This window comes from Atractosteus spatula, chromosome 4 (assembly GCF_055471065.1).
Source record: "Atractosteus spatula isolate fAtrSpa1 chromosome 4, fAtrSpa1.hap1, whole genome shotgun sequence".
Lineage (NCBI taxonomy): Eukaryota > Metazoa > Chordata > Actinopteri > Semionotiformes > Lepisosteidae > Atractosteus > Atractosteus spatula.
The window spans coordinates 50,022,652-50,037,701 of record NC_142709.1 but is presented as its reverse complement, the minus strand read 5'-3'; the positions used below and the strand labels follow the sequence as shown (position 1 = coordinate 50,037,701).

General features: G+C 37.9%; 1 protein-coding gene across 3 annotated transcripts in view; it reads right to left on the bottom strand.

Annotated features, from left to right (window-relative positions):
• Positions 1-15,050, bottom strand: part of cd99 (CD99 molecule) — a 29,582-nt gene that overhangs the window by 12,654 nt on the left and 1,878 nt on the right. For all 3 annotated transcript variants that reach the window (XM_088913317.1, XM_088913318.1, XM_088913319.1), the window contains exons 2-7: positions 4,853-4,888; positions 4,580-4,630; positions 3,562-3,597; positions 3,036-3,083; positions 2,870-2,905; positions 2,551-2,601 (exon numbers count right to left, since the gene is read on the bottom strand). In XM_088913317.1, coding sequence (XP_088769443.1) covers positions 2,551-2,601; positions 2,870-2,905; positions 3,036-3,083; positions 3,562-3,597; positions 4,580-4,630; positions 4,853-4,888 — 258 coding nt within the window. The remainder of the gene's footprint in view (positions 1-2,550; positions 2,602-2,869; positions 2,906-3,035; positions 3,084-3,561; positions 3,598-4,579; positions 4,631-4,852; positions 4,889-15,050) is intronic.

Sequence of the window (15,050 nt, the reverse complement as noted above, 5' to 3'; positions counted from 1 at the left end):
TATGCAAGATAAACATTAGATAAGGATGAGGTCAGACCAGCTGAACAAGACTTAAATACAATTGAGTTAGCCCTCGAGCAGATGTTAGGCCAGCATTCCAAGACACCTTCTTGGACACAGAGAGCAAAAATATGAAAACCTGGGACTCTAGTAGGTTTCCTCTAGATCCTGAAATATGCACAGTGCTTCATGCTCAAAAGCTTCACAAATTATGAACAATTGCAGGGCGCCCTGGTAAATATGTAAGAGGCAAAGAGTGAGTCATTCAGGAAACATTACTCCCGATCAGTGCAAGCTTGTGAAATTTTGGTGTTGGAGCCAATGTACAACCATGTCTTGACTGAGATTTCTCTTGATACTCTTTATTGCACTTGATATCCTTATGGGTATTTTTGTCCTTGGCAGTTTTTCACCTGAGCTGTGCAATGTACTGAAAACCAAAACAAGAACAAAAGCTCACTCAATACATACAGCTACTGCACACTGCAATAATAAGCCCCAGTCTGTGAATAATTAGTATTAAGCTGATGAATTAATTGACTTAAATAAGGGGACACCCTAACAGATAAAGGAATCATTTTGGAACTTTCTATAAACTTGTACCTCATGAACAGTGCTATTTGGCTTTTTGAGATCATGTGTTTCACACAGCAATACATAACTGATGAGAAAATCAAAACATTATGTTTTATTAGATGGCAATGTTTAATTGAAATGTCAAAGTTAATTAAACTTCCTTTCTTATAGAAGTATGACGTGAAAATTCTAAAGCGATTTTGCTCTCCGGACCTGAAATATCCAACTGTAAAATGCTGTCCTTTCCATCTACCAAGAGAATCTTCATTTGTTATTATGTCTGCGATGTACACTCCACCCGAAAGCGGACATGAAAGCAGCACTCAGAGAATTATATGCCACCATTAACAACTATGAAACTGCTTACCTTGATGCTGTATCTATTGTTCCGAGGGACTTTAACGAGACCAACCTGAGGTCAGTTCTTCCGAAATATTACCAGCATGTCTCCTGCCCAACAAGGGGTGCGAATATTCTTGATAACTGCTACACTGCTATCAAAGACACCTACCGCTCTATCCCTCGCCTACACTTTGGACAGTTGGATCATCTGTCGGTGTTTCTCCAGCCGGCTTACAAGCAGAAGCTGAAGCAGGAGAATGTGTCGAGAAGAACAGTACAACACTGGACGGAGAAGACAAATGAAGTACTGCAGCACTGCTTTGTATCTGTGGACTGGGCAGTGTTTAAAAGTTCATCAGCGTACGTAAGGAAATGATTTGAAAGGCTGGTCATGAGGCACATTAACACAATGATAACTGAGTGCTTAGACCCCCGGCAGTCTGCATACCTGTGTAACAAGTCCACCGATGAGGCTAAATGCTATTTCCCTGGCTCTTCACACTGCCTTCGCTCATTCAGATGATAAAAAGACACATATTACAGTTCCACTTACCCTAGTCAGCAAACAAAATGACTTGGGCATCAGCACCTCTCTATGCAGCTGGATTCTGGATTTCCTGACTGGCCGACCACAAACTGTGAGGGTCAATGGGAAGCTTTCTTTCATGCCCCCTGCTGTTTCCCTTGTTCACTCAAGATTGTGTGGCCAGACACAGCTACAACTCCACCTACAAATATGCTGATGACACTGCTATCACTGGCCAAATCGCCAGTAATGATGACACAGCCTACAGGGATGAGGTCAGGAACCTGGTGGAGAGGTGCCTTGACAATAATCTCTCCCTCAGCAAAACCAAAGAGCTGGCTATCGATTTTAGAAAACAGGGAGGAAACCACACCCCTGTTCACATCAATGGGGTGGCAGTAGAGATGGTTAGCAGTTTCAAGTTCCTGGGCACCTTCATTACTAATGATTTAAGGTGGCCCCAGCACGTAACTGGAGCTACAAAGAAGGCAAGACAGCACCTTCTTTCCATGGACAGTTGAAAAAAGTTTGTCTATGTTCAACTGTCTTTACTACATTTTACAGGTGCGCTACTGAGAGTGTGCGCATGTGTGGCATTGCAGTGTGGTTTGGCAGCAGCTTGTTGTCTGACTGGAAGTCGTTACAGGGGGTGATCATGTCAGCCAAGTCCATCATTGGAATACCGCTTCCCTCTATTGTGGACATTTTTACAACTCGCTGTCTCAGGAAGGGGAAGGTATTGCCAAGGACAACAATCATCCTGGTTTCTCCCTCTGGCAAGCATTATAGGAGAATAAATCCATGGACCTCCAGATTCAGAGAGAGAGTTTCTTCCCACAAACTGTCAGATTACTGAACTCTACCCCTACCACTGACTAAACTCGTCTACATTACTACTCACACCGATAGGTTGTTTTCTCTTCTCACACTGCTTGACTTGCTTTTTTAAAGTTGTATGTTATTTTACTTGTTGTTGTTGCTGCTGTTCTGTGTATTTTCTGGTGACTGTCTTTGTATCGGAGTATACAAGCAAATTAGCATTTCATTGCATTTGTGCATATGACAAATAAACTGAACAGAAGTAAGAAGAAAATGCTACAACTCACCCTTTCCAGGGTTCTTTGGGGGAACTGCTGGACGCTTGGTAGGATGTGGATCTAAATCAAAGTTTTTGACAAGAACATAATGTATAACAAAAGCTGAAGGAATCTATGAGTGAAGTACTGTTTTTATTTTATTTAATACTACTGATTCTGTTTTGGCTTCCTTTACATTATAAAGACAACATGACATGGAAACAGATTCCAAATTAAAAAACAAGCAAGTCACTATTAGTTATTCAATATTTTATCATAGACTAAAGTATTAAAGGTACAGTCAAGGATATGCTCTGTATGTACAGTATAATATGTCATGGGAACTTACCTGGACCTCCTAAAGCATCACCAAGATTAAATTCATCTGGAACAAAAAATGTGATTAGAGAAACCTCAGACTCAAATTAGAGTAGAGGGTTAGTCCTTTTTCTACTACTGATATTTTTATACATTTGACTATTTCATTATGGCATTGTTTCATTATAAATACTTACCTCCAGAAGGTTTCTTTGGTTTAGGAGTCACTGGAGGCTTAGTGGGACCTGAAACAAAAAGAGTTTTGTGTGATAAACTTCACAAAATGTTTTTCTCATAGTCTGAAAGCTGACCCCAAAACTGTCTGCACTTTCAATGCTCGTTCATTAGTGAATTAATGTCTCCTGATAGGTATTAGAGAAACCATAGAGAAAAGGTTTCCAGGAAGAGATTAAATCATTGCCACAAAAAAAACAATGATTTCTTACTGGCCCCTTTTCATGACACACTTTAAAGAAATAAAATATTACATTTACATCAAAGAAATAATAAGTAAAGTAAAATTTGATCAAAGGCAAAAATGCAGAGATTGTGGATCTATGGTTCTGGAATTTAGAAGAGCTGGAACATTTCAACACAAATTAAAACAGAAATAAAAGGGGTAGCTGTAGTAAAAGATTACTACCCAAAACCCATGAGAACCAGATCAAGGAACATCCAAACTTTCATAAAAGTAGAGCCAGAATTACATTAAGCAGAACTTACCTGGCATATCAAGAACATCTCCAAGGTCAAAGTCACCTGGAGAAAAAGCAGACAAGTATACAACTGAAACACCTATCTGTATATTAACCTGCAGCACAATACAGGTAGTTCTCAATTTACATGCTCTTAATTTGCACTTTTTCGGTTTAACACACCTCAAAAATATAGATCGTTTATCAATTTAGGACCATTCAGTTCTCACTTTAACACACTTGGCCACAGTCTGCAATGAGTAACTTGATAAGAGTGCTACAAACAATGGCACATGCATTTTTTTTTCCTTTCGCTACATTAAAAAGTTATTAGAAAAGACATCTGGAAAAGTACCTGTAACTAAATCTCTGAGGTGTAATGGATGGTAAGACCTTTGTGAAGAATAAGCAGATAACTAACATTTTTACTGATTTGTAACACTACTATGATCCAGCCATCCGTTTTCGAACCGATTCATCCAATTCAGGGCCGCGGGGGAGCCGGAGCCTGTCCCAGCAAGCAACGGGCTGGGTAGACACTGGACAGAATGCCAGTCCATCACAGTGCAGACACAGACACAAGCACACACACCCACACCAGGGCTAATTTTTCCCAGAAGCCAGTTAACCTACTAGTATATCTTTGGACTGTGGGAGGAAACCATAGTGCCAGAAGGAAACCCATGCAAACATGGGAGAACACACAAACTCCAGGCAGATAGCACCCCAGGAACTGAAGCCAGGGCCCAACACTGTGGTGCAGCAATGCTACACTAATCAGATGTTACAGCAAAAGAAAGTATAATAGTTCATAATGATAGATTCACTTGTTTCTTTGCCTTTTTTGCAATAATTATCAATGGTAATTTATACATACTTCTTAGAGTAGTTTTCAAAGGTGTTACAGGAGAGTATTTTCTGCAAATTAATACTGCATATAAAACCCATATGCCTTCTATTAGTAATACATTTTTTTAAATGGGATTATTCACATGAAATTTCTTTCTAATAAGATATTTTTCTAAAGAAAAAATGCTGAAACTCACCAGTACCAGTGTCCTTTGGTGGTTTTGGTTTAGGTTTTGCAGTAACAGGATCTATAATTGTAGGTTTTAAGGAAAAAGAACAAATGAAATGAAGAAATAATGTATAATGGAAGGTGCAACAACTGCAATGCTTAAGAATTTTTTTTAATTAGATTTACACTAGATTTATAAAACAACACATCACCTAAATTGTAATTTAAAACTTGAGAAGTAATGGAAGTCAAACCAAAGTAAACCTTAGAACAAAGATGAAAGTGTTTAATTAAAACTTACCTGAACCACCTAAAGCATCTGAAAGATCAAAACCATCTGGAAAAAAAAAACACATTAATTAAAAACTCAGGCACAGTGCAGAGTATATAATAAGAGTTAGGGTCTGATCCCAGGAAGCACTGGAAAAGCACTTTCTATCCAGCATTAGAGAATCAAAGAGCAAATCCATATGAAAGATGTGGGATTAGAGTCTGGGATAAATCTGCTGTTAATGTTCACAGATTTTACTTTTCTGTAACTTTCAGGATGATGTTTGCTCCATGGTCTATCTATTATTGAGTTTAGCTAGAACTGTAATTTGAGAATTTGGTTACCTTTCCTAAAGAGTTCATAAATTCAAAAGCACAGGACCTGAGCCCCGTTATTCTGGAATATAAATGTAGTTCTGATTCCAGAGAGTCCACAAGTTGTGTGGGTGATCAGTATCCACTCTCTCTCTTGTACACCTCCAGGTGCTGAAAAGCATTCTGATACAGAACAGCAGTATATCTGAATACAAGGTCCATTTCTCTTTAGCTTTTTATGAAATGGAAAAGGTGATTCTTTTTTTCCTTTATGACCCAGCACTTCTTTACAAAAAAAGGTTGTTGAAACAAGCAGCTCTGCTTCTGAACTGTGCAACAATTATGATCAGGGAGGATCACTGGATTACAGCACTGAAAATGTGATTTTTTTACACACTTTCTGCTTACGCACATATGCCAAAAACAAAATCTGAAAATAGACAAAGTTCTCTAAACTGTGTGACCTTACAGTGATATGGATGGTTATAGGAACTTTGGTTTTAATACCTGTTTCAAACATATTTTTCCAATCATGTTTAGATTGATCACAAGGTGTGACCATGCCAAATGTGTTTTCTCTCTGCTGCAGATATTTCAGATAATGATCAGTCTTTTCTAAAGACCGTCCCTTAGAATATGGTCATTCAGTTTTGTCATGACCATCTTTTCATTTTTCCTGAAATTCAGCACATACAGTACATTTGGCCATGTCAAATGGAGGTTTTAATGCAAAATTTCACAATAATAATGTTTTGAGATCTACGATGGACTGGCATCCCAATCTAAGGTGCACCCCGCCTTGTGCCTTTTGTTTGCAGAGATAGGATCTCTCCTGTGACCCAGAATTGGATGGAGAAGTTAGAAAATGGATGAATGGATTTTTTGATACAGCCATTTAAAGGGGTTGTTTTTGAGCAGTTTTTGTACCTACAGAGGCTTAATTTAAGACATTGTAACATCTACACACACTACATACAGTACATAATCTTTGTGTCTTTTTAAAACAATGACCAGTTATTGTTAAAAAAAGACACACCTGGTTAAACTGGAAACTGTATCTGTGGTACTTTATAACTAATTGATTTGGCTTACAGTTTTATCCAAAGCAACTTACAATTGCACTAATCTCTACAGTTGGGTATTTTATGTTGGGAATTTGGGTGTAAAGTAATTTGATCAAGGGTCTTAGCAGGGATTTGAACCCATAACATTCCACACCCTGGACCCTGACCCTGTTTGCTATATTATGTTGTAAAAAAACATCTACAAACTAACACTGCAAGCTGCTTACAACTAGTGTTTCCTAAGACTCATGGTCACCAAGATCCCAGCGTCAATTTGGCTGGTCTGCTACTTTGAATGGTCTTTGAATGCTTGGATCTTATTAGGGTGTCTCCAAAAAAGGCACCTGAAATATCGGCAAGATTGAGCCAAATTGAAGCTAAAAAAACCAACATGAAAATAATCTCAGCTGCCACCATTTCAGCTACTGACCGATTGTGCCACAGATATGATCTGATGAAAATGCTTCAGGCTCTTGCCAAAAAGCAGGACCATTCATGAAATACATAAAGAGACTGGAGATAATTTCATGGTTACAAAAGCCACAATCTGGACTGGAAAAGGGATTCTATCTCTTCCCAAAGAAGGGCAGAGAATTAAGAATGTTACCATGGAAAATATACTGCAGATTCCATCATCATTTGCAATAGAGAGAAGAGAACACATATCCAGAATCAAACGCATCACACCAATATCAGTGTGATTTTACACAAAATCCCTTGTCTCATATTTTTTCTTTGTGAGCTTCAGTGAAGCTGGACCACGCTGAATAGGGACAGTCCAGCCTGAATGCCACTGTTCAAAGCAGTGCATTTTTCAAATTCTTTTTTTTTGTTCGGTTTTCGCTAGACTCACACCGGTGCCTCTGCCCCCTCAGACAGGGCATCGGCTTTTACCAGTGTTTGCCACGGCTCTTCCCACTCCCACTTCGTTACATTACAATATTAAACTGCATGCCAAACAGACGATAACACAGCTAGGAAGATAATCCACTGTCTAAAGTGTGCACAACAGACAGATGGTAGAATCTGCTAGATCCTTAGGTACATTATTAATTCATATAAGAATACAGTTCAACACCTGTTAATACTGTTTGTACTGTAAGTGCCTAGAATTACAGGCTGTGCTTCCACAACAGCAACTGCATCAGTTCTGGAAGCAAAATTCCAACGACACATTGTAATTCGTCAAATTGAACTAAAAACACAACATGCAACTAGAAGTACCAGAGAATGCTTTACTGTGACAAACCACATTTCTCATTACAGACATTGTAGTGCATTGCCACTACTTACCAGTCTACACTTACATAAACCTATGCCCAATATTTTTTAAGGTTTCTGTATTTTATGTAAATTTGTGGTTTAGAATGTATCTTAATTCTTCATCTTATAAATATTCTTTTATGTCCTTCTATCAAGGACCTCAGAACCATAAGTACTTGTATTAGTTCTATGAAATGAGAAACTATGCTCGTGTCACAGGAAATGCCAGCCTTTAGGAAGGAAACTGTGACTCCTTCAAAGCTAGAACATACAGTAAGTCATCTTTACTTTAACATTATTAAAAACAGCTTCCGGTTAAATTTAACCCTTTTATTCAGGCCCCCATGAATCTGCTAAAGTGGCTTCAGATTAAACTAATCCTTCCTGCATTATACCACATGCAAGTCTATTCACAGCTTCTGCAGATCAGGCACATTTTGAGTCACAACATAGAAACCCAGCCACTACAGCATGAAAAACAAGAAAACAACCCATCCCACAGGCAAGTACAAAGTCTTAAATAAAGTATATGGAAATCTACAGGAGTAGATGTTTATTGAAAAAGAAACATTTATTACAAAATAAAGTGGCAGCTTTTTTTCCAGGTTAACAAAAATGTTTACTAATTTACAGTAAATTACAGCTTAGCTAACCGTAATTATAAATGGAACTTTATGAAAATCAACAGAAATTAACCTAAGGTTAAAGACATACTTTCCAGATCTCCTAACACTTCCATAACCCTAACTCCACTACCTTTCAAGTTCAATAATATAAAAAGATTCCATTTACATATTTTACAGTTCAAATTCAAATGCTTTTTTTATCATTTAAGATGACAAAATGGAGTTGTTCAATTTTAAGCCTCTGTAGGTCTTTGTTCAAGAACACTTCAGGTTTTCAAATAAAGACTCCTGAACTAGAATGCCTGACTAGTCTTCATTCGTCATATACTGTAACTGTTTACAATCACGTTGTCAAAGCAATGTTGTCAATAACCACTCCCCGTCCCAAACTAAGAATTCACTTCTCTCAATTTGTGCAAGTCTTAAATCTAAAGATTCAAAACAGCAACTATGCAAAACTATAAATGAATCCTGTGCCCTCATACACTACACTTTAATAAAAAGCCAAACAAAGTTAGCTTTCAAAGAGCCTGCCTGTGGTCGACCATGACCCACTTCTTCAATGTACAGAAACTTCTGCAAGAAGAAGCAAGTGAAATAGTCACGCGAGCCGGAAATATGTAGTACACAGAAAAAAAAAAATACAGTTACATTATGTAAAACTGTCCTGTGATTTATATAAAACCGTGATTGCTGGATATTTGCTGTTAAAGACTTCAATATACTGTATACAGTCATTGTACTGCTTTTGTGCAGCTTGATGTTCAGAGGTTTTACAAGGGAAACATAAGGACTTTAGACGTTTATTAAATTGGCAACAACTCACGAGTACCTTACTTGTGCTTTCACATGACAGTTAAGACTCATCTCACTCAATACTGAACTGAACATGTGTGCTAGTGCAACTCCATTTCTTAGAAACAAATACGAAAATATTGTTAACTGTTAAACATGTTATGCAGCTGCTTTATCCCATTCTTCCTGCATTATTTAAAATACTGTTGTCAGCCATCCCTAAGTATGCTGCTAAGAGCTTCCATGCTCAAACAATTCTTGTTATAAGAGCTTCAGTTCTCCAGCACTGTAAACAGCACATGATGGTGACCATCTTCTGCCAGGTTAGCACCCACATTTAAACCATCAACAGCTTCAAGCTGAAGGGCAAACTTGCTCTGTTCAAATCCTGATTTGAATGATCTAAAGTAAACAAGGAAAGAAAATATTATGTATCGGCATTAATGGCATCTGTGCCTAAATTGTCACGAACCGCACTCTGCCGCACAAGCACCATCGCATTCCCACATGCAGCAAGCACTCACGCCCTGATTAAGCTTACGCTCTTTTTCAGATTTAAACCCCCTCTTCACATCTTGCCCTCGCTCGCTATTGAGGACTTCTCGAGAAGAGCTTACCCTACGCACCCTTGTTGTTCTACTTACTCGGCTTTTTACTTTTGCTCACCAACCTCGGACTACTCCTTGCCTAGCGATTCGGACACCTTCTCTCGATTATTAAGATTCAACTCTTCAGCTTCGCACAGGGTTATTTTGTTACCAACAGTCAACTCCCTGACATTAATTTACACTTCAATCTAAATGTTGGATTGTATTCACTTTTAGGACTGAAAACAATATCTAGCAAACTTTGCTTGTGACACTTGATCACTTGGGAAGCAATCAATTGAGTTCACATGGAGAGCTAACCCAACAATATTTGTTTCAATACAAATGCACACAAGAAGAACACCTGATAGAAAATACTATAAAATTGATAGAATTTATACAGGTAGCAGATGCATGTTATGACATATTTAGGGTTTAATCTATTACATTCTATTACTAATTCTGGTTCTCTTTCCATCCTCATTCTTCTTGATCTCAGTGCTGCTTTCGACATTGTTAACCATGACATCTTGATACTGTGTTTGGAGTTTCTGACACTGCTCTGAAATTGGACTCATTAAGTCTGGTGGTATTTACATGTTTCCACTCGTTCAGCTTTTAAGATCACATGGCCTCAACTATTATTTCTACGCTGACAATATTCAAATCTACATCTATACCAAACCTGACACTGATGTGATTGTCTATTCTCTCAAATTGCATATCTCACATAAAAACATGGATAACTCAAAATTTCCTTCATCTAAACTATGACAAAACTGAAGTGCTCATCGGTACCCCCCATCAACTTTGTAAAGCCAATGCAGAAACCTTTTCTGTGGATAGTACTATATTTAGTCAAAATTGATAAACCCGGGGTAATATTTGATTCAAGCTTGATGGTCGACCCACATTTGCAACATATTGTCAAAACATTGTTCTTTCACCTCACCAGACTACGTCCTATGTTATTGCTAACTGTTGCTGAAAACCTGATCAAGCATTTGTCTTTTTCCGTATTGTAATGCTATAATGAGCGTTGCAATGCTCTACCTGCTGGGGATTCTAAATCCACATTGAACAAACTCCAGTATGTCCAAAATTCAGCAGCCAGAATCCTGACCAGGTGAAGTGTAAGCAATGAAATTACTCCTATCCTGATGTCCTTGCACTGGCTTCCAGTCAGGTTTAGTGTCACCTTAAGGGTCTGCATGGCTTGGCAATTCAGTACCTGCCTGGGCTATTATTGTCCTACTCTCACAACCTTTGCTCTTTTAATTCTGGTTTACTATCTGTTCCCCAAGCCCGTCTATGGGTGACCAGGCCTTCTCCTTTTCCCCTTATCCATGGGGTAGAGCTCTGGAACTCTACCCCATGGATATCAAAGAGTCACTTTCCCTAAGCTCTTTCAAATCCAGACTCAAAACCTTCATCTTTAGAAGGGCCTTTACTTAACTGGTTCTGTTATATACCCATTTGCTCCTATCATATTCAGTACCCCCATCTACTGTCTCCTCTCATTGTTCATTTTCATTGTGTATATATTGTGTATTTTTGTTGTTGTCATTCTGTAAAATGTTTTGATAAGCCACTTTTAAAGGTGCTATATAAAATTAAGTTTTTATTATTATTATTATTGCAAAATTGTGAACTTTGTGATCTGCATGCAGACTTACAAATACTTCTCGAAGTCGGGAACAGTATTTCCATTGCATTAAAAGAGCTGTATTCACTGCTCATTTACAATGAAATGGGGCCTTTTCATGTCACTAGAAGTTTTTGTTGCCTCGTACTGAATCAAAGCACTGTTACATTCCGTGATGTAAATTGGAGGTTTTACACGTTAATGTGTACATCTCGCTTTCATTGAGATGTGAAATGTGCTCATCAATGTCGTTTCTTTCTAACCCCAAAATATAAAAAAGGTGTTTGAGTTCCCCTTTAATATATTCATATACATCAGCCACATAACACCACAACTTTGCAGATACGCCTTTAATCTTATAAGCAGTCTAAACTTCCTGACAGGTCTCCATTTCAATACGCCTGACCTTGCACACATGTTGAGAAAGATACTGTTAGAGCTATGGAAGTTGCTGTTGAGGTGTCTCCGGATCTAGAGACAATGGTCAACATCTAGCTAGTGTTAACATTTGCAGTTCTGGGTTTCAGGGTAAAAACAAGGTATAGAAGAACAAGTTTTTTACCGAACTGTAGGGGGCGTGAGACACAATGATCAAATGGAATTGGAATGGTTATCTCCGTTAAATTCTTTGTGACTCTGGGCAGAATGAGGAAGGGCAGACACACTCCTGTAACTTGCCTTTCCATCATTCCAGTCATTAACTGTGTAGGAACACAGGGCAAAAGACAGAGAAACTACAGAGAACACACAAGAGAGGAGGAGAGAAATGACAGAGAGAGAGGAAAGAGAAGAGAAGAGCTGAGCCAAGTTAGGGGACCATGTTCAAATCATCCTTAAACACCAGATTCACTATTGGAACCTTGTATAAGAGAGCTTGCTGGACTGTTTATAAAGGTAACTCTGATTTACTGTGCTTAAAGAATCCCCAAGTTAAAAACATTCTATCCTGGTTAGAGGATATATTGTTTTAGAATAAGGAGATAACATTCCATTCATCTTTGACCCTTGGATTTATCTCTAGGTCATATTCTGTTTCAGACAGAAGCTAGGTTTATCTCTCTTGTTTGGCTGTTCAGGCATGCTATAGAATTTCTTAGTACTCGGTTAGCAGTGTGGGTTTTTCTGGTTGGTCAGGATGTAAGCCTCTGAGATGCCTTGTCTGTGAATAGAGTAACTTATATGTTGTAGGTTGTTTAGTTTGTATTGCTGTTAATAAATCTTTATTTATCCCAGTTTGCCTGTAATTTATTACTCTTTCGCCAAAGCTGTGCCAGAGAATAAAAATCTCAAGGGCTTCTCACTGTACCAGTGACTCGGGTGTATTCTTGGCAAATCTTTAAAATCTTTACAAGATTTGAATAAGCTATGTAAAAGCATAGTAAGATGAAAAATTAAAAGTTTGAAAGTACACCTAATGTACTTAACTGATACACAAATGTAAAAAAATTAAATGTTCAGTACACAGCATGACAATTATGCTAAATACAAATACTATATTATCAGGTTTTATATTTCTACAAGGCATTGTTGCATTAGAAAAAAAATTAAATCAAAAGAGCGACTTATCCAACAGATAGTTTAAACTATAAGAGATCCTTCAGAGAGGTGATTACTTTACAGGTTCATCTGAAGCATTAATGTTGATTCACTGATCCATATAAAATAAGCAACATGATAAACAAAAACGGCTTCTAGATTGAAATGACAGGAAAATGGGACTAAACTGTAATAGTTTAGAGTCAGGATCTGTGTCAGTGTGTGAGCTGCAAAGGAACAAGTAGAGATTAATTCCACATTGAAAAGGACAAACAAGGAAAAATTGTTTTAATAAGGAGTTCATGACTACGAAACTCAAAATAAGAGTAGTAATGCTATGTTTTCCAAGACATCATAAGTCTTTCCACTACACATAATTAATTGCAGAATTATGAGGACAAAATGCAATCTACAAAATAAGGCGAAGACCAGTACAGATTACATTTTCAGCCCATTTTGGGAGACTAAACCTTCATCACGAAGATGCCAAGATAAAGGAATGCCAGCATTAAACCAGACGTTTCTTGCTAAACAAAGGAACAGAAATGAAATGTAAGGTTTGGCAGAGCTGGTTATCCCACAGATCTTTCACATTCTGCAGAATGTAGAAATTTAACGGTCGCTCAACCCTTTTCCATATGGCATTAGGAATTCTAGCATGCGATCTATCTCGATGCTCCAAAGACAAAGAGGCATCACAGAACTAAAACAGTTCCCTCGAGGTGCACGTTCATTTTAAATGGAGACAGGCGAGCTTGAAGAGAAGTGGAAAAATGAGCCCGTCTGATCAAGTTAGAGGTGAATGGTTTATCAATGTTATTAATGCCATTTACTGATGATGGCCTGTACAGAAGAGCAAACCACAATACTGAGGTGTATGAAGTTTTTGACCTGGTGTCACAATCTACAGCAATTTGCTCCACTGCAAACTAAAATGGTAGTGTTGCAGACATTAACCAAAACCCTCAAAAGAAAAGCAGGAGAAGCAGGGCTTGGCCACATACAGTACACAGTAACTATATATGCAGCTGGCGTGGCCTAAATATAATGGTATCTGCAGCACAGAGCAATGCTGAGCATTGCTAACTCACACAGGAATAGAAATCATGGATGAAACAACAGCCTGAGCTCAGGGTTCCAAAAACAAGGCAAAAAACAGTGGCAGAAGGGGTCACCCCTGAGTGAGCCCCCAGAAATGGCAAACTGTTAGGAACATAAAACTTTTATGTCACTTATTTTCCTGAAACATGTTATGCTACTCATATTCCTATAATATTCCCTCTGAAACCTTTTGCAAAGTAATGTACAAAATATTGATCCTAGACTTCGTGATCCACAATCTCAGACATTTATACAAAGCTTTTGTTTGGTGCCCAGAAAAACAAAAGGACAGGACGAAGGCATACCTATAGCCACATGAATGATGTGGAGGAAAAAACGAGATGCAGTTTAATAAGGCCTGTCAGATTGCAGTGTATAAGCTTACATAAAACTTGGCATCTGAGGGAATCGGAGAGATGGGCTCACAAAGAGAGGGGGGATCTTTGTCTTTTGCAGCTAAACTCTAATTATTTAGAATTACATCACAATTTTTTTTACACTGAAATTTCTTTCTTAAAAACTATTATCAAGATGGTGCAAGATGCAAAACACTAGACCATAAAAGGAAGAATATTTTAAAACCTTTACAAGATAGGAAATAAGATACTATAATCCCTATGATCAACTCTAAAGGAACAGTAATGACTTATGAAATGGCGTTATTTCTAAGTTGTTCTTATGTTTTTTTTAATGAGAAAGACATTTTAAGCCATGCTCCCAATTGTTCTACACTAGAAAACATTAAGCAGAGAAAGGCCCAGGTATGTGACCTATGGAATGACCTAGGTAAAATGCCTGTGAGTTATCTAAATCTATCCACTGAAGCATGCCTGCTATTTGCACTTAAACTGTTTACTGCCCAGGTCATCTGATTTCTCCCATTAAATCACAGTCTGAAGTATCCCTCATCATAAGCAAAGAAAGTAGTAGATATCATTAACTTTCAAAGTTCTAACAATTAAAAAAGTCTCAGGACTAGAACCCAGGATATTTCTATATACATTAATAAGTGTCAAACATATCAAAAGAGAATACAACAAATACTAGAATATTTTTAGAACATTGACTTTTCTTAACGTGCCTTCTGGTAATTCAACGTGTAGTCAAATTCATAGCCTTAGCTCTGCGGCACTCAAAGGAAACCTTTTGATGGTTTATTTTTTTTTATCTTCTCCTGCCACACAGACATACAGTACAGTACATTCCAAGAGCAGGAAGCAATACAACCATCTAAATGTGAACACTGACCACAAAGATTAATAGAACAAATACACAAATACATAGCCTACAACCTAAT